This window comes from Triplophysa rosa, linkage group LG10, assembly GCF_024868665.1.
Source record: "Triplophysa rosa linkage group LG10, Trosa_1v2, whole genome shotgun sequence".
In the NCBI taxonomy this organism is placed as follows: Eukaryota; Metazoa; Chordata; class Actinopteri; order Cypriniformes; family Nemacheilidae; genus Triplophysa; species Triplophysa rosa.
The window spans coordinates 13,571,413-13,591,797 of record NC_079899.1 but is presented as its reverse complement, the minus strand read 5'-3'; the positions used below and the strand labels follow the sequence as shown (position 1 = coordinate 13,591,797).

The 20,385-nt window shown below is 40.7% G+C and overlaps 1 protein-coding gene across 1 annotated transcript in view; it reads right to left on the bottom strand.

The window, feature by feature from the left end:
* Positions 1-19,507, bottom strand: part of bahd1 (bromo adjacent homology domain containing 1) — a 33,329-nt gene extending 13,822 nt beyond the window's left edge. Inside the window, exons 1-6 of the mRNA XM_057343085.1 lie at positions 19,336-19,507; positions 12,140-13,732; positions 5,655-6,028; positions 4,107-4,266; positions 3,798-3,877; positions 23-114 (exon numbers count right to left, since the gene is read on the bottom strand). Coding sequence (XP_057199068.1) covers positions 23-114; positions 3,798-3,877; positions 4,107-4,266; positions 5,655-6,028; positions 12,140-13,712 — 2,279 coding nt within the window. The 5' untranslated portion in view covers positions 13,713-13,732; positions 19,336-19,507. The remainder of the gene's footprint in view (positions 1-22; positions 115-3,797; positions 3,878-4,106; positions 4,267-5,654; positions 6,029-12,139; positions 13,733-19,335) is intronic.
* Between the last annotated feature and the right edge of the window lie 878 nt (positions 19,508-20,385).

The following is a 20,385-nucleotide window of genomic DNA, read 5'->3' as shown; positions in this document are numbered from 1 at the left end:
TATATTTAAAACCAGAACATACCTACAGTACTGTGCTAATGTTAATACATAGCACTTATCCTCGATACACGCCACGCTGTTTTCGTCCTGATGCCGAGAGGCGAAAATCTCATTCTGAAAAATTCACATTGAATTAATACTTTATACTATATATTACAACCAGAGGAAATCTATGCACTAAATGTAAGCAATAAAAATTGCATTAAATAAATACAATCTTCAGTTAATGTATAATGAACTAAAAATGGAAGTTGGAGCATGTAAACATGTTAAATTTTTAATTTTAATGTTCCCTTTGGGAATAAATGTCAATAATACAAACACTGGTGGCCATATACAGCCGCAGAAAAAAGACCATTACAAAGACCATTTTCAGGTTTTCTGAATTTACTATTTATAGGTATGTGTTTAGTTTCATTCTGTGAACTACTAACAATATTTCTCCTAAATGTCAAATAAAAATATTGTTTCTATTTGCATTTATTTGCAGAAAATGAAAACTGGAGAAACAAGTCAAAATAAAAGAAAAAATTCTCTGTATTTTTTCAGATCTCAAATACTACAAAGAAAACGTCTCGGGTTACTTGGCTGTAACCCTGTTCCCTTAAAAAGCGGGAATGAGATGTTGCGTTTTAAAACGCTATGGGAACATTCTTTGTTAGACCGGTTGTGAAGCACGTGTGCCAAACACGCCAAAAACTGGCTCAATTACACACACCTGAGGTCTATAAATAGGCAGGTAAAACAGCAGAGCCGATCTCCTCTCCCCCCCCCACGGCGAGGGATCTGCACTGCCGGCCATCGAACCACCCCCCGGGAGGTCGATGAAGCAGAACGTACCCCTAGCCTCCCTGGATCGGTCCCTGGGAGCCTGACAAGGCTTCCCAAACTGTCACGGTGACTACGGGATACGATCTGTCTCGACTACGCGGTCCAACTCCCCAGACGCCCGCCCAAGTTTTGGGGCATCCTCTCAACCTCAGTCAGAGGCAAGGATGCTCCCGTGTTTCGGGCCGAGGTCGCCACCCCTCTGGAGAAGAAGTGATCTTGCTCGTCCCTCTAGCCTAGATGTTCAATGGGCTTTACAGCCCTCTGACGTGTCATAGCTGCACTCAGTGACCCCGACCAAAGCCACCGAGCAACGTCCACAAAGAACAGGGCGGGCGGGTTGGGCAGAGCAGCCTTGCCCCTTAGGCCGGGTACCAACTGAGTTATCCACAACATAGCTCTAACCGGACCTAGTGCTACCGGACGTTGTAACCCCCCAGCAGGGCGGTTCCGTCTGATGTATCCTCATGATTGGTTCCCACCTTGGTAACCCATGACCTTCCCTAGGTGGACCTCCACCTTGCGGTTAACTCCTTCAGTCCGCACTTTCCTCCCATGAGTTCTCCCCTAACGGTGAGACCATGTTGGTATCTCCACTAAACTCCTCCCTGCAGTAGGAAGTGGTCTCTGTAGCGCATCCCCCATTTGAGGAAGTAGCACTTACCCAGTGGCCTTACGGTACCGGGCGGCTTCTCGCTGTTAGAGAAACAAGGCCGCCGCCTGTGAGGCCGAAGGCAGGGGCCTTCCCACCTTTCAAGAAAAGCTCTGGGACCCCCTACCTACCCGCTGGTAGGTTACAATTTCGCGGTAGCGCTCACGGCTGACACGCCCAGGCCAGTCACCGTCGCTTCGCTAGAGATTGTGACAGGGCACAGTGTTGTGGCGTTTTCCATAGGAACCCCATCTGTCGGCTCGACACAACGTCGATACCGATACTGGTAAGCTTCGCCCCCGAAAGTGAACCTCAGGAATTTCCGGTGTTCTGGCAAGATCTCTATGTGAAAATACGCGTCCTTGAGATCGATTGTGAAGAACTAATCGCCTGCTCGAATCTCAGATACGATCATCCTGATGGTCAACATTTTGTACTTGTATGTTGTCAGGTAGCGGTTCAACCCACGAAGCTCAAAATCGGACGCAACCCCCCATCTTTTTTGGGAACCAGAAAATACCGACTGTAATAGTCTGCATCTCTGTCTGACAGGGGAACACGTTCTATGGCCCCTTTGTCCAGCAGAGCTTGCAATTCCTGTGTCAACAAATGTGCTCGTTCCGGTTTCACAGAAGTGGAGATCACGCCATTGAAACGCGGAGGACAATATGCGAACTGAATCCTGTAGCCTGTGCCTACAGTCCATACTACCCAAGGGGAGATATCTGGCAGTAGTCTCCATGCTGCCAATTTCTCTGAAAGGGGTATTCATTTTGACACTTCGTCTTGTCGGGGGGGGGGTGTTAGATGTCCGGCGTCCCAAATCGTGGCAGGAGATAACCGGACACGTAACAATTTGTTAGGGACCGCTGGCCCCCGAAACGCCATTGGTGGAGGAGATAGCGTAGGGGTCCCCTGAGGATGCCAGGAAGGAGCCGGGTGGCCAGCAATCCCGACACCTGAGCATGAATCCCGACAAACCTCACAAATGCCTCCTCAAGGTGTTTCGCCTCCCGGAATCTTCTGACAATGGTATTAACAGCGTTAATACAGGCACAAAGACGCGGGACGAGTAGGGTTTACTCCATGAACGAGTTAACTCGTCACGGAGGTCACCAAAAATGCCCCTCCCCAAAAGCCACCTGACTAAAACTGACATCCAGTTTTGAGTGCTTGGGGACCTCTTGCTCCTGCGGCCAGTCAAGATTTAGCCTTTCGATTGCCTGAGTCACCACCCCCAGTACGTCCTCGTACGCTTTGATATCGCAAGCGGGACACTCTGAGGAGGTGCTCTCAAACTCCGCAGAAGCCAGGTCCTCCGCCTGATCCGAAGAAGTGCCGGGGCACGCTTCAGAGGCGGGTTCTAGGACCTCGCGATGGCTTCAGCCATATCGCGATGCAATCCCCAGGAGACTAACGAGGGAGAGGCGGCTCTGTCCCGTTTAAAAGACACGAGCCGAGCGCAAAGACCTTTGATGTCAAAAGCCTCGCAATGTTCGCACTCTCCCTCGAGAGCAGCGTGTTCAGCCCCCAAGCACTCGAAACAAAACTAATGCGAGTCATAGTCAGAGAGGAGCCTGTCGCAAGGAGGGACACATCTCTTCTCTGACTCCGCCATGAGTAGTTGTAAATATACAGTATATATATTTTTAGAGCTTAATCTAAAGACAACTAGTCTAAGAGAAGACTTCTTCCCACAACAGATACACACACAAAGCAGTCCTTGAAGACAAAAGAACCTGAGGACATGTCTATTTCACGCGTATTTATAGACCTCCAGTGTGTGTAATTAATTACGTCACCCACCGAGGTTATTTAAGACAATTTTTTGCGTGTTTGGCACACGAGCTTCACAACCATTGAGAGTAGCTTTTGATAGGGAACAAGTTCATACTTATACTTTTAAGCAATACAACAGTAATATTTCTATTTGTATTTAGGAAAAGTTCATAAATATATATTTTTGCAATAACCTTGATTTATATCACAGTTTTTGTGTCTTGTCACTCCCGAGGTTTGGTTTTGTTGAAATTCAACAGATACTGGTCTGGAATGGCCACAATACATCTAGAAATGCTGATTAAATGAAACTTTGGAATGGTCTCTCTGCAGCTGTATGTGTGATGGATTTCATAACATGTTTGAGATTGTTGTGAGTCATTTGTTTGTGCAGCGGCCTTGTTTCTGAGCTTTACTGAACACAGGAAACTTCTGCCTACAGTACTTCCTCCCAAAACTCATAATCAAAGGAAGTCAAATGTTGACATTGCTATTCCCTGGAGGACCATGCAGTGCCATGGACAATTTGCAGACTCACCTCACAGTGCATGCTGGGATTGCGACCCCCCTGAGTGTGTTCTGGACGGTAGTACCAAAACAAGCTCATCATCAGCTCCCCTAAAAATGTATTTACATGGAAAATAGGTTCGTGGTTAGCAGTCACTAGAAGCAATTAATGTGGAAGAAGTGCTATGTGTCATCTGGCAATCGATGCTCCATCGACATTAGTGTCTCTTCAATATTAAGAACTGTGACTCCACTTTAAATGAGTGCTGTTGTGTTCATTATGCCATTTCATTCGTATTGCACAGTGTTGGAGAAAACAGTGATTTGAGAATGGGATTACCTGACTCAGGGTCATCCCAGAAGGCAGAGACTTTAGCCACATAAGGTAAGGACTTCTTCCTGGGACCTGAGCGCAGCAGCACTGTGTCTCTGACCCTGATCACCTCCCCGTCTCTCTGAACTCCTTCGTAGCACCTACGCAAGGATGTTGATTCTTCACCCTTTAACACAATTCAAAATAAAGATAATGGAAAACAATGACCTTCAACAGCCCATGTAATGTAACTATAGCCATGGAAAAAAATAAGAGAGTACTCCAAAAGTGTATGTATATACAGTAGTAGCTTTATATGTTATAACATTTCTACATTTCATTTGATCTCATTAAAGGAGCAGTACACTTCAAAATTTTCCCCCATTCACTTTCAATGGTAATTTTTATTCAATACAATGGCGGCAAATTTTTAAGTGAACGACTCCTTTAAAGCTGCAATCAGTGACTTTTGCCTCTTTCACCATCTCTATTTGAAACTTAATTTCGCTGGTTACTTGTTGAGTTTGCCTTAACTGTGTTGCGCTTTGGCACTGCACAGATGCATCTGGGTTGCCAGATCTGCGTGATAAAATCAGCCCAATGGCCATTCAAAACTAGTTTAAAAATATAAAAATGCAGACTTGGCAACGGTCTGGCAGCTGGCACCAAACACAGTATGTTGCAGTATGCACAGTATGTTTTTTTTACTGTTTTTAATTTAACAGAATGACTTGTTTAAGTTTAGTATTTGAAAAAGGAAGGACTGTTTAAATACCTTAATCATTACTCTTAAGACTTAAAAATGACCCATGCAGGAGTGCAGCCAACTCTCTAGATCTCTGCTGATTCTTGAAGTGCATGTAAACTCAATCTTGTTTTAAAAATACTAAAGAAAGTAATTAAACACAAAGGGATCGCGGCATTCCCTTGTATTGCAAAAGGTTTACCCACTGGGTGTTTGAAAGACTTTAAGAAATTATTTGTTTAAAGCACCTTGCTGGAATTTAATAGTAATGTGTTTTCCTATGAATGCAGTAGAATGTTTACTACTAACATTTACCATTTTGCAACAGCTGTTTCAGGGAATTTGCCGTGTGGACCATTTTGTCATTTGCCAGGAATAAACACAATGTATTTAAATTTGCTTTAAGATGAAGGATTTTCAGTACCTCGCTTCAAGCCGCCCAACACCAAAATGTATTATTAAAGGGTCAGTTCACACAAAAATAAAAATTCTGTCATTATTTACTCACCCTCGAGTTGTTTCAAATCTGTATACATTTCTTTGTTCTGATAAACACAGAGAATTATATTTGGAAGAATGCTTGTAGCCAAAAAGTTCTTGGTGGTCAAAAGTGCATCAGAACTGTTTGCTTTCCTACATTCTTCAAAATATCTTCTTTTGTGTTTAACAGAACAAATACATTTATAAAGCAATTTTTCCTACTATGGTAGTCAATGGTGGCCAAGAATTTTCATTTTTGGGCGAACTGTTTCTTTAAGAAACTTCTAATACAGCAAGAATAGCTGTTCTGTATTGATACATCCCAGGACAGAAAGAACTTGAGTACGTACCACGATGAACACCTCCTTCTCTGTTGCCACACCAACTGGCAGCCAGCCGTTTGTTGCCCGGCGACGGTTGATCTTAGACTGCTTGGCAGCTGTGCTGCCATGGACTGTTCCCAGCTGGCCATCCTTAATGTGGGGGCAAACAGCAGAGTCCCGCACCCCAGACCGTGAGCCGCTGGGCGGTTTGGCCCTCTGAGGGCACTCCCGACCCACTCTAATCTGCACCTGTGGCCGACCGGCATCAGGAAGAGGTGTCTGCAGGTGGGGTACTGGCGGGGTGGGAGGAGGCACATTAGAGATGGGGCAGATGGAGAGAGGCAGGGTGGGAGGGATGCTGATAGATGAGCTGTGGTCATCCAGTGGGTAAGAGTAGTCTTCTGCAGGGGGTGAAGGGAGGAAAAAACGATTGATTTTTGAAATGGCTAATGTCTGAACATGTATTTATAACCATAAACAAACATGTAATGCACCATATTGAATACAACACAACACTGCAGGCTAATGGAGAGATGTGCCACATGCTGTGGTCAGACACAGAGCTAAGTGCATGTAACCACAATTATATTCAGCCTTGAGGGTATTACATTTTAGGATGGAAATTACAAATCAATTTAGAAAGAAACTTTATTGTTAACATGTATCCAAAATTTGCTATATCACACAAAGACAGAAACATCCAACTGTGGCGATCCATGCAGTGTTTGTTTGGGTATTTTAAAACAAAGATCGCCAAATTTCAAGGAAGATGAGCCAATCTCAGGAAACCTCCTGTCAATTGTGGTTCCCATAGTGATGTGGAAACAGTGGGAGTCACGAAAATATGAGGTGAATAGTGTGTGTTTATGTGATGCATTGCATTATTCTGTTAACTTATAAAAATGACAACAAGAGTGCAATTTTGGACTGGTGAATTTTTTTAACTTAAGTCAGGGTTAAGTTAAAAATCCAAAATGTTTAACTAGTTGTGGCAAAAGTGGAGTGACAAATTAAAGTGTATCAATATGACAGCTGTCAAAATCAAAAGAAATACAATAGCTTTTGAATGATTCAGAAATTGACTTTTAAAACGAAGAACTTTCTTTTTATCACAAACATTGTGATTCAAGAACAGACATTTCTATTCGTCAACCTCTTGCTGCAAAGGTCTGCAAAGACTGCATCTAATATTTAACACAGACTCTATTTTGAATGAACTGAAAATCCCATATAAAGACTAGTGAAAAGTTTCATTTTCAGTCATTTAGATATCAGAGGTCAAAAGAGCACAGGGTCACAGGTCAGTGAATGATGGCACTTACTGACTCATCTGACAAGTCATGTTATTTCATTTACTAATGTCCTTGTAATTACCGTGTTATTGCCCACTTTACTGTGGTAATTTAGTAAGGGAGGAAAAATGATTAGACAAATTGTCTTTAACAGCAAAAAGGCTCTTGTGCGACTACTATCAACGGCTATCAACCCATCCATCCGTGCACACATTTTGTGACAGTCCAATGTAACAATTTTACGAGGTGGCTAATGTGTATGAAATCGTACAATCTCATTCGTACATTTTAGTACGACGTGTTTTCAAGCTAGTGACGTGGGGTTAGGCTTTAGTATTGCATTTGAAAAATAATTGTTTGTTTTTGTACGATTCCAATTGCACGAATTGACACGAAATTACCCCCTAGTGAAATAGTTATGCTAACCAATCTGGACGTGAGGATTTTACAAACTAGCAGTGAGTACGTTTACATGCACCTTCATAATACGACTATAATGAGATTTTGGCAATATTGTAATTAAACCTGATCTCATGTAAATGCAATTCTTCAGTCTAAATAATGCATTTAAGCTCATAGTATATACATTTTTAGTGGAGTTTTTTTTTGCCACTATCACCACTGGCTTAATTCACTGCTGATATTGCTTCTTTGGGTTTATGTTCCAAAAACATAAACATCTTGCATTTAACTTGCCCATTTAACTTTAACATATAATGTATATGTCTATTTGCATGTTATGGTATTATTGCAAATTGTTATGGTATATATATACATATATATATGGTATATAATTTAAAGTAAAAATAATATACTTTGGAATTTCACAGAGTTTTTTTGTGGAGATAAGCGGGCACTTATTCCGTGCAGCCTCATAAGCATTACAACAATCATGGCAAAAATAGAGAGCAGAGCGCTAGCGCTGAGCGTGCGTGAAAAAAGTGCGGCGCTTCCGTTAGAAACATTTGAAAAATGAATACATTCAGATGGTTTGCCAGTGGCGATCTCTGCAAAAATATCACTTGCAAATTTATATTTTTTGATCGCAAATGCGACCGTTTTAGGCACATTCTGGAGCCCTGCAACTGTTTCAAAGGCATTTTCATTATGTTTCTTTATTCAACGTGGCACTAAATAACTGTGAAATATGTCCGTATAAAGGTTTCGAATTGAAATATATTAAAGCAGTGGCCAGGAACACGCCAACTATATCTGAGTTTATGTTTTCTGCGGTTCAAATAATATACATTTCAGTGAAATGGAAGAGGTTTGATCACATTACGTCATGTAAACTCTGATTATTGTGAATAATCACATTATTGGTGCACATGTAAACGCAGTCAGTTTTACACTTTTAGAAATGACTTTTTTAATTTCAACAGTCATGAAACCTGCGTCAGAAACATGTAATCCTCAGTGACTAGTGTTCTCTCACATTGATTTCAGCAAATCAGTCAGAACTACTACAGTATGTGAATGTTACATCAACTGTTTAATATTCATAAGCCAAGCTGATTTGTTGGTTGGTTGGTTTATAACGTGTCCCCTCCACTTTTCAAATCCTTCCTACATTCCTGCTTAATTTGAACACCAATTGCGAGCAACTCAAAAAGCCCCCAGACAAAGAGCACACAATAACACGAGTTTACGCTGTAATCGCATTCTGTCAACTCAAATAAAGAATAACAATACTTAAGATAACACTGTTCACACTTCTCAGCCTCTCTGGCGAGTAGGGTAAGCATTTGAGAAAACTGCAGTCATTGTAGATTCACTCATGCGTGTTGTGTTACTGCAGAAAGAGCTCGCTTTAATCAATTTGAATTCCCCTTATTCTCATTTAGTCACTGTTTAATACATAGTGGATAATGTTTGTGATAATATACTGCTTTTTCAACAGATGCCTTACAGTTTCCAGCATTATGCAATTTTCACCCCTAATGTAATACCAAAGCAAATGCAGCAGCCTTAAGGTAATACTGAAATGCCTTCGCCTTGTTTGTCTTGTCACGATAAAGTAATGCCCTACCTACGAAAAGCTCACAGAATGTCAGATTACCATCTGATTAACTGGAATTACGGTGGGTAAAACAATTACAGTGCGTAACGCAGCCATACGGTTAAAAACCAACATGGGAGCATGTCTGCAGAGCTTTTTGCCTGTGCCGAGGTTCACAGGCGGCTGCGAAACCACAGCTGCCACCTCACAATGAACAGACAGTTCAAGTCCCCTGCCAATGAAAATAACCAGCACCCTCCCCACCTGTGACAATTACTCACATTTATACCAGTGGTGAACAGACTGCAGGGAACATGTAGCCACAATGATGTGGCTGGGGAAGAGAATTTCGGTAGGTTTCTCTCACATTCAAACCGCTGACACAAACACAAAGGGTTTTTTCACATCTCGTCATGTCACATTGAACTTGTTGTGTTTTACACTATTAGATAAGTTGCATTGGAGTCTGTATGAGTTCATTTACAAAGACTGGTCATATCTGAGGATACCAACATTGACGTGGATTGATGGATGTGGAAGTCATTTCATTCATTTCAGAAATAAATTTGTTCAAACATTCAGATTGATGTTATGCATAACAAAAACTCTGAAATCGGTGAGGAGAGTGAAGAAAGATGTGCCAGTTAGAGCTGTAATCGGCCTTAAATGTTAGGCCCGACAGGGTCCGAGCCCGACAGAATTCGGCCCGAGCCCGACAAGTACATTTTGATTGACAGCTTTTTAAAAGCCCGAACCCGTTTACAGCCCGACATTAGGCTATTCAAATGTACGCACGCACACAGCTTTTGTCAAGAATGCGTCATTTATATATGTTTTAACATAATTTATTAATGACTAATGTAGGCTATAGGCCACTTGGAAGTTGGAACAAAGAAGTAAAATAAGTCCTCTGTAACATCGTAACATCTCACATATCCCACTGGCTCATTATTCTCATTACGCACATGGTCAAAACTTTTCCTCACCTCAGACTTTGCTTTAGTTGCTGGTGCAACCAAAACGTAATCGCCAGAGGCAAGCCTCCGTTTCACCTCAGCATCCATTTTCGCATCTTTCTCGCGCTAATCGGAACGCATCACATGACCGCTCATTTACCGCGCAAGCCCGAGCCCGGCCCGAGCCCGTGTAAAATGATAGAAATTAAACCCGAACCCGACCGAAACCGTCGGGTCACGTTGGGTCTGTCGGGTTCGGGCAAAGATTTTCAGCTCTAGTGCCAGTTGTCGTGATTTGTGGATATCTTCAGTAGCAAAAAAAGCTTTAGAAAGGGATAATGCATAAACAGTTTTTTGTCTTGAAAAAAGTAAATTGTTCACATACTCCCACCCACTGACAATGCATAGCTTTGTGTCACCGCATTTTTCAAGATTATATTCAATATATATTCAAGAATCATATTGACATTTATGCGTTTGGCAGAAACGTTTATCCAAAGCAACTTAAGAGTGCATTTATTGTATATTTATCAGTATGTTTCCTCTACAGTGTTCGAATTTGTTTTAAAGCTCTTGGGGGGTCCCCTAACCAGCCCTAAAAAAAAATAGACGGAGCTGCCAGTACAAGCATCAATAGTTTGGATCACAGTTTTGACCACATTACACGCATAAATGTCCCTAAAATGTTGATAATCCATTAAAAGATGAGGGAGAGATTGAAAGATATATTTCTTTATTTTTTTGCAGTGACTGTGCTATCGATCTTGCTGTTTTATTTTTTATTTTGCATTGTACGTTTTTTATTCACACAAAAAATGTCTTACGATTTTGCCTAGGTTTGATGTCTTTCGAGATTTCGCTTTTAGTAAAATCTCTTAAACTCGTTGATATCAATAAGAAAAATGTATGATGACATTTTTCTTACTATTTGAGATTTTCCATTCCTTTTATTTTCCTTTTTTATTTATTTATTTTCTTGTCCTTCGTTCTTTATATTATTGTAATGCAGTGCTGTTCTTTTTTTGGAATATTAATAAAAAAATCCTTTGCGCGATCAACTGATAATGTTGATCAATTATATGAAAATAATGTACAGTATATGAACCAATGCAGAATAAGAAATACTAATGTCATTCGTTTGGGCAAAAGCAGAAGGGTGGCCTTCTCGTCAAAGTCGGAGCTCATGTTTGCAGAAGGGAGCCCAAAATAATCTATGGGGAATGCAAAAGTTTTCTGAGGGAAAGAAAAATATTCTTGGAGAAACGCAAAAGTTTTGCAAAGGAACACGATGTTCTTGGGAAGTGCATGTAAAATATTTTCGCTCCCTTTCCTACTTTTTCCACCACGTGTATGTCTCTTTAGTTGCTTCTTTTAGTCTCCGCGTTGCATTTGTTTTGACAATGTGAGATAACATCGTACATAAAGAAAGACTTGCATATCAAAATGAAAGTGACTGTTGAGTTTTGAGATAAATACTTTCGATATGAGAGGATCCGCACGCGGCCAGTGTCTCGGTGCAACATCTCTGTACATGTCTTCATTGAACACCGTGTGGCGCGCTTGAGCATGCATGGATTTTTCAGTTAAAAATATGAAATTTGGACAATTAACGGACAATAGTGTCTTGTTTTAGCGTGATCATTTGACAAATTTTTTTTTTAGTTTTTCATTAGGGCTGTCAAACGATTAATCGCGATGAATCACATCCAGAATAAAATTTGTGTTTACGTAATATATGTCTGTGTACTGTATAAATAATTTTGCATTCATAAAATGTTTATTCATTTTTATATTTTTCTTACATTTAAATGATCTGTATGTCGTGTACACCTGTATGTCCTGGTTTTTCCTCTACATTGCTGCATCATTTTAGAGGCAAAAAGTAAATACATGTCTGTCACAAATAAACATGCTGAAGTGTTTTACGTTTTACTAATGCGCAGTACACGGATGTGAGCATTTTCAGATGTTTTTGTGTGGATGAGCACCATTTGAAAAACACTTGTCGTGTGGACGAAGAACGTTTTTAAACAAAAACTCATCTTTTAAATGTATCCGGATTAGTGTGGACATAGTCTCGAGTTAAAAACTGGCACAGCCTAGCCCATCTCACCCCCATGCTTCAAACGCAATCACAAGAAACAAAAATCTGAGTTGAAAAGCAAGTAATCTTTTCTCCAATTCAACCGTTCAAACTCCTTGCAAAGTTATTTTCATGGCAGCATGACAACGTGAAAAAAACTTTCATTTTATTTTCCTTCCTACCTGTTTCCATTTTGTGCATGCAGCCCGAGCATCCTGCATTGTACGAGCAGGCTCTGTTAGCGATGGGTTGTGCGGGTCTGTAAGCATAGCCGCTGAGCCTGCAGGGTTCTCCATAGCAGGTCCCCACAGAATTACAATATGCCGGATGAGGGATCCCTGTAGGATGGGATACTGAAGAGGGAATCAGTTTGGGTCTCTGGACCCCACTAGGGCACATTGTCAGCGGGGTCACAGAAGAGGGTGCGTGGGTTCCCGGATTGGAACTAACAGGAAGTGTCGGAGTCCCGTGATGAGCGATGTGGACATAGTAACCCGGGTAACAGGGATAAGGATGGGCACCAATGGGCATTCCTGGATGTGTGAGGGTATGAGGAGCAGGAAGAAATCCCTTTAGAGAATGTTCGTCTGTTTCAGGGTAGGTTTTCTGACCAAGGAACAGGGCTAGTCTGTGGCAGTACTCGACTGATCTCTCCTGGGAACAGCAGTAATATGGTTTTACTTCAGTCTCTGTTTTTTCTTCCTTCATGGGCTTCAGGGGGTATCCGAGCATTGATCTGCACTGATATCCGGGGCTAATGAAGCCATGGCTTCCTGTATTCCCCTCCCAGTGGAGGGCTTGCTTCTCACAAAGGCTGCAGCACTGGTGCGATACTTTCAGCTTGGACTGACAGGGCAAGTTGTGCTGCTGTTTACGTGACTTAGCCTGAAGTTGTTTTCCTCGCACTCCTCCGCCGCTCGGTTTGTTGTCTGTTTTACCTCTGCGTTTTACTCCCGCGGACATGCTGGTCAGCTTTAGCAAGGCGGCCGCGTTTAAACCCGCGAGCCGTTTTGGAGTGGGAGCGTTGAGAGTTTGTAAATCAATACCCTCAGTCTTCGCTTTTTTCTTTGGGTTTCTACACGGCACTGATTCTCCAGCGTTCGAGCGCTTTCGGTTGTCTTTCCCTTTTCTAGTAGAATCATTATCTTTCGGTGAATCTTTAGTGTGAGAGCCGTCACGTTTTGTCAGTTGTTGCTTCTTTGAAGGTTTTGATTTCTGTTGGGGGTCTTCTCTGTCCAACAGCAGACTGTTAACAGCTTCTGCATTCAGAGAGGCCAGTCGCCTCTGGCGAGGTTCTGGGATAAATTCTGTGTATAAGGCAAATTTATCTGGTTTCACTTTGCTTTTTGGTTCAGGTGCTGACCGGCAAGATTTACAGGCTTTTTTGCGACACTTGCAGATTTTTGCCTTTCCTTGCAATTTCCTCGCCTGCTTTCCTTCAGTCTTACGCAGAGCCTTCATGCTGTTCTTACAAGTGTCACTTTCGTCCAAACGTGTTAGTACGACACAACAGTTAAGCGTGCCTACTTCACCCAATCCATGTCTTCCTCTGAGGGGGTACAGCTTCCGGTCTCTCTTTGTGTTCTTCCCTTTTATCTCCTTACCTTTTCCTCTTTTGGAAGGGCATGTTTTAGCCTTCTTTTGCATTGGGCGCTCTGGCCAAGTTCTGTCCATAGTTTCAGCATGTGTCTGACAGCTCACCTGGTCCACAGATTCACTCTTATATCCACAGTTCCTCTGTCGCGCATGGGTCATCACACTGTGCCATGCAAAACCTATAAAGCAAATATAAAACATGTTCAATTTCCACTGAAGCTGTAACCATAACCATAAAATACATAGTGTGTACAGGAACTATTATGACTTCCATAGCCTTTGCAAATTCATATGAATGTGTCTGGCTATGTGAAATAATGTTGAGTAATCAGCATAATACGACTCTAATTGGGTTGCTGGGCTGGTAACATTTTAAGGAATTTTAATTGGGCAGGGAATAAAGCAGTTACTAAACGGCGAAGATGAAATAAACATTTACATTTTTAATGAGCATCTGTTGTCTTGGTCTTTTGCAACAAATATCTTTCAACCTGAATAAACAAACTGCATATATCACTTAAAGGAATGGTTCATCTCAAAATCTAAATCGCCCACATGACGTTCAATATGTTTTAAGATCTCTCGGCGTCTTCGGAACACAAATAAAGATATTTTAGGTGACATCCGAAAGATTTCCAGGCCTCCTCATAGACATCATGGTTACAGTTGTTGTCAAGGTCCAGAAAAGTACTAAAGACATTGTTGAATTGGTCCATCCGCTCATAGTGGCTCAATTGAATTTTTTTGAAGCGACGACAATACTTTATGTGCGAAAAACAAAACAAAATAACGACTTCAATCGATATATTCTCCTCTGTTTCGTCAGTCTATGGTGCGCGTTCACGAGAGCACTTCGACGCATGCACATTCGGTGGGGGCAGACGCCGGCTTTCTGACTGACAACCCGGAAGCACAACTGTGTGTTTACAAGCAGACTTTTTTGCCCAACCGTGCAAACCGAATGCGCATGCGTCGAAGTGCTCTCGTGAACAAGCACCATAAACTGACACGACAGAGGAGAATATATCGATTAAAGTCATTATTTTGGTTTGATTTTCGCACATAAAGTATTGTTGTTGCTTAAAAAAATTCAATTGAGCCTCTAGGAGTGGATGGACCAATTTAACGAGTACTTTTCTTTAGTACTTTTCTGGACCTTGACAACAACTATAACCATGATCTCTATGAGGAGGCCTGGAAATCTCTCGATGTCACCTAAAATATCTTTATTTGTGTTCCGAAGACGCCGGGAGTTATTAAAACTAGTGTTGTCACGATACTGGAATTTCTAACTTCGATTCAATACCTAAAAAAATATTGATATTCGATACCATTTTCGATACCACAGGGAATAAACTGCCATAGCAATAAGGCCCTTATAAGCAATAGCAATATAGGCCTTTTTAATTTTTATTTGAAGTTAAATTGAACAAGACTAGACAATGAGGTATATATTTTTACATTATTTATTAATTGTTAATCTAATGTTAATTTTACGAATACATTTACTATTTAAAATCAAAGTTGTATTTGTCAGTATTAATGGACCAGACCCTGTTGAAAAAACCAGCCTATGCTGGTTTGGTATGTTTTGATGCTGGTTTGCTGGTTTGTGCAGGTTTAAACTGTTCATGTGCTGGTTTAAGATGGTCATATGCTGATTTAAGATGGTTCTTAGCTGGTTTAAGATCAAACCAGCATCGATCAAAACATACCTTACCCAGCATATACTGGATTTTTCAACAGGGGAGCTTACATAAATAGTTGTATTTTTTAACTAACATTTAAAAGAGATTAATAAATACTTGAACAAATGTATTGCTCATTCATTGTTCGTTAATGTTAGTTAATAGCCTACATTTTTATTTGGCTAAATTGGCTTTTATTCACATAGGCCCATACTGTAATCATTGATCAGCGCACATATAGACAGAAACGCAAACTTAAACGCAAGAACTGTTGCAGAGACTCCGCACAGGACATCTTTCTAACATTAACAACTTTTAACCGGAGCGAATGAGACGAGTGGATGAAATCATTGAACAGCGCACATACATAGAGCGCTATGGTAAACACGGAAGTGCAAACGTGTATCACACGCGAGAACTGTTGCGGAGACTTTACTCGCACCAGCATTATTTCAAACATCAAATTAACCGGAGCGAACGAGACCAGTGGATGAAATCATTGATGAGCGCACATAAAGACAGAAACGCGTGCATTAAACATGAGAACTGTTGCGGAGACTCTGTACTAACATAAACAACATATAACCAGGGCGAATGAAACGAGTGGATAAAATTATTGATCAGCTCACATACATGGATCGCTACGGTAAACACGAGAAGCGTAACGAGCGTGCACCACGCCAGATGTGTTACTGAGACTGGCCATCTTTTCTCTAACATAAACACGATTTAACTGACACAAACGAGTCAAGTCTGTGAGCGGAGGCGGGGCTCTGTTGTTATGCGTTCACGTGCAGTGTGTGTTAACTTACTGTCGGAAAAGAGAAAGAGAGCGGGAACGCGCAGCTGATATCGATACGTGGGACATGGGTATTGGAACCGTTTCAGATTCTTCAGTATCGATACTTATCGAAATATCGATATTTTTGACAACACTAATTAAAACATGTTGAACTTCATGTGGGTGAGTAAAATAACACAATTTTGATTTTGAGATGAACTTTTCCTTTAAGAAAAGTTCATTCTTTCTTAAAAACGCTTTTAATATTTTATCTTAACAGGCTAAAAACACTTTTGAGATTTCGACTTGTTATCTCACTCATCTTTAATAAACACCATCACACTGACCAAATATTCATTACAACGTAATAATTCATTTAGCACATATGTACATTAGAAGCGCAAGAATGAATTATGTTTTCTTTACAAGATCTTGTACACTACCATAATTGTGTCTATAATTCAAATGTATGAGGATGTAATGGCTTATACATAATTATAAACAGAGAAACAAAACATAATATTATTACACTGTGTATTAATGCGATTGATGATTAAGTGCCAAAGTGTCTTAAGCCTGAGTCAAACATGTTTCCTGTTTACAATGACGTCCCGAATTATTTAAGGGGAAGTAACAATGCTTCTTTAAGACTTCTATTTGCTTGTTGCGTGTTTTATAATCGTCGGGAGGTGGGTAGGTTTAGGGTAGGAGTGGGGTTAAGTGCTCTAAAATATCTATTATTTTATATATAAGTACAAATAATACCTATTTATAAAATCGTTTCAGTTTGTAAGTGCAAATAACTGAGTGTGTCAAGTTCACGCCTAAAGGAGGCAAAGTGTGACACTGACATGCATTTTCGAGTGGACCAGCGTGTCTATTACACGCCTTGGTGTGACACCGGGTTGCAACAGTGTCTTACATGGTTGCGCTCCGAACAAATAAGTATTTGTTTCATGCAATTTTTGTGCCATAAGCACACTTCTAAATTGAAAAAAGTACGTTTGCATTCCAGTGTGTATGTCTGTCATGCTCAGACATCAGTCCGATGAGACAAGGATCAAAAAAGATATTTCCTCAAGATAAGATGACATTTTGAATCACATTCAATCACACTTTCAACACATGTCCAACATTTGCCCTGAACCTATTGATTAAACAGAGGCAGGTCAGGAGACACACACAGACACATACTGTATTAATTGGGCTCCGTATGAAACTTAACTCTCACTGGTTTGACCTATCGACTTGTTTTAGAGATCGCTACCTCTTCCTATTAACGGACCCAAAGTCCTTGAGTCTTTCCGCTTGATGCATTTTGACCTAGCAGGTATTATTTCTGATCAAGGCAGTGCTATTTTTAACCATGATTTTTCATTTTATGTTCTGTATCATTATTACTATCACATTGTTTGTCCATATTACTCAGATCTTAGAAAAAAATCTGAATAAATGGGCATGCTAGGATTGTGTGAATAGATTCATTTATTCATGGGCTCAGTTATTAAGTTTGACAGCTGCTGTATTTGAAACTCCATCTGTCAAATAAAAGGGGTCATCATCACCATCCGTCAAACTCAGAGGCAGAGCTCTCCTTTACACCCAACTGAGCGAGTTCAGCACCCGTGAAAGAAAGAGTTTATGCCAGATTCCCAAAACCAAATTTTATAATATGGACACAGAGAAGCATTTTAAATGACAGCTGTAGCATTCTCTCATTTCTCTAACAATCCTCTTTAGCTGTCCTACTGCTCCTTACTATTTAAAATCATTCAGCCATGTCAGATGAAGAGAGCGATCTATTCTGCGGTTAAACAAGCCACTAAAGGGACTTTTTATATATTCTGCACTGACTGACCCACATTCAAATGTAAATAACCAATCATCAACGTTCACAGAAGGTCAACATTCACCCAGAAAGTCGTGATTAAAAGTTTACTCTTTTCTTTTTGCTTGAAAGGTCAATATCGTCCCTTTTAGTTTCTAAGCAAAACAGTTACAACTTAAACATGATGTGTATTTATAAATGAGAAACTTTTTAAATAGCCTAACATTTGAAAGCCCCCCCCAACACTAAATCAACTGCATAATTATGTTTACATCACGAATGACTTGATCTGGAGGCACGTGGGTCTCATAAAATAATATACAAACTGCTGCACATTCAATTGAGTGACAAAACCCAAACTCCACAGTGTGATGTGGCTGGAGGATGAATAGTTGGCTTCGGGTTCAAGACTTTGTGGAAAATTAAAGGTTTCCTTTCTAGTTTAGGGAGAAAGCATATGGACTGCTGCCCATGATTTACCACAACGTCGTTTCTTGAGGTGAGGTATCAGCCCATGACTTTCTGGCAACTAACCGGATTGCCATCTGGCGTTTCGAGCGTAAAATGAAAACGTTATAAAGAAATGGACGTTTCAGCGTTTCCGTCTGCGCTTTAACGCGTTACCTGGCACAAGAAGAGAAGAAAGAAGTTTCTCTGATCTCCGTGTACATCGAAATTCACCCCCAACTCACTCACTGTAAAGAACAAATACACGTTGTTCTCCACTGCAGATACGGGAAACGGGTGGTGTATTCAACAGACTTGAAAGAAAGAAACACGACTAAGAAAAATATACAGCGCAGACGGTCTTTTGCAGCGCGATTAAAGTAATCCTGGATAAACGCGACAATCGCGTGCTGGAGGTGTATGATGATGAGAGGAGCTCGCGCAGCTCATAGGGCGTATCACACGCTAAAAATCCACCTCAAAGCAGCGCTCTTTGCCTTACATCCTACGATATATGCCACCGCATATCTCGACCCAGCTGAACCAGCACGGTCAACTCAAACACGACTCATTAACGTCAGTGCTGAAAATGACACTAAACGACCGACCGTGAAAATCAAACGCCGAAGCGGAGCGCGTTCGGTCGGTCCCTACCGAACTGCCAAATTTCCCAGCCTCGCGATTGTGTCATGAGCACGATGAAAGAACCGTCTAACTAGAAGTCTAACTAAAAAGCGATTCCCGAACCGAATTAATAAAGCAATGCTGGCGGATCATGCAATGTTTTGGGCTATTTCCCCACCGGAGAGAGAGTGAGACGGAAAGAGAGCGCGAGAGAAGCGCATAACCAAAGATAAAACAGATTAGTAATCCTTCATTTACCTCGTCATCCACTCACTCCGCTGTATTCCAATAATCACATACCGCGACCGACGAGATTCCTGTTGTTGGGCTATTACAATAATATCGATGTTCAACAGTGAAACGAAACGAGGGGAGAACACACAGCTGACAAGACACGTTTAATCGGTGACCTACTTCCGAAGTAGCGTGCTGCTCGAGATAATATTCATGCGCTGCATTCGTGAAAGCCGCTGTTGCGCTGGGACGAGGTCTCGTTGGCATCACTCGTGTAGTTGGGTGATGATAAACGTATATAAATGACCTACAGTGAATAAAGTGCGGATTAAGGTACAGCTCGTTTACACTCACTGCTTGTCAGGGCTTTTTTCATGCCATGAGCAAGTGGCTTGAATCAACAGCTATTACATAATTGACAGCCTTGGACTATCTCACCATCATCGACATTCAGAAGCTGAATAATAAAATAAATGACTGGTGGAAAAGTTTGCATGAGGTTAACCGAGGCAATATTTTACTTGTAATTATTCTCAAGAACTAGAATTGCATTTATTCATTTAGTAGATTATCCAAAGTGATTTACAAATGAGGGTGAATTCAACATTTAGCCTTAAGAGTCAACAATAAGAACAGTGCATATAATATAATATAATATAATATAATATAATAGTTTATTTTTGACCTTACATTAAAGGATGGTGGTCAAGATTAGGACCGATAACACCAAGGGTGATAACTATAACAGTAAAGGTTGAAAAAACAGATGAAGTTACAATTTTGAAAACGACAACGGTTTAAAAATCATCAAAACAAACAGCAAAATGTCTGCAGTATTCTTACACTCACCAATGTCTGTTGAAGAACATACCAAAATATGTTCAATATTGCATTCTAGTTATATTGAAGTAAAGTGAAACGGATGGAAGCATATGCGATGTGTAAAATTATGTTTAACTACTGTGTTATATTTTCCTGATTTGTTCCTATGAAGTTTTACAATTTAAAAACACTGCTAGTTAAGGTAATGTAAGGCTACATAAACGTTGCTGTGTGAAAACATATACAGCTTTCGAACATGCAGTAAATACAAGAAACATAGATGAAGACAATAAAAAACAGATACAAATTTTGAGAAAATAATATCATGTTTTACATCAAGCCTGATTTTCTCCTCAAACTAAATGTTAGTCATAATTGAAAATGAGGGATGACGCATTCATGCTTAAA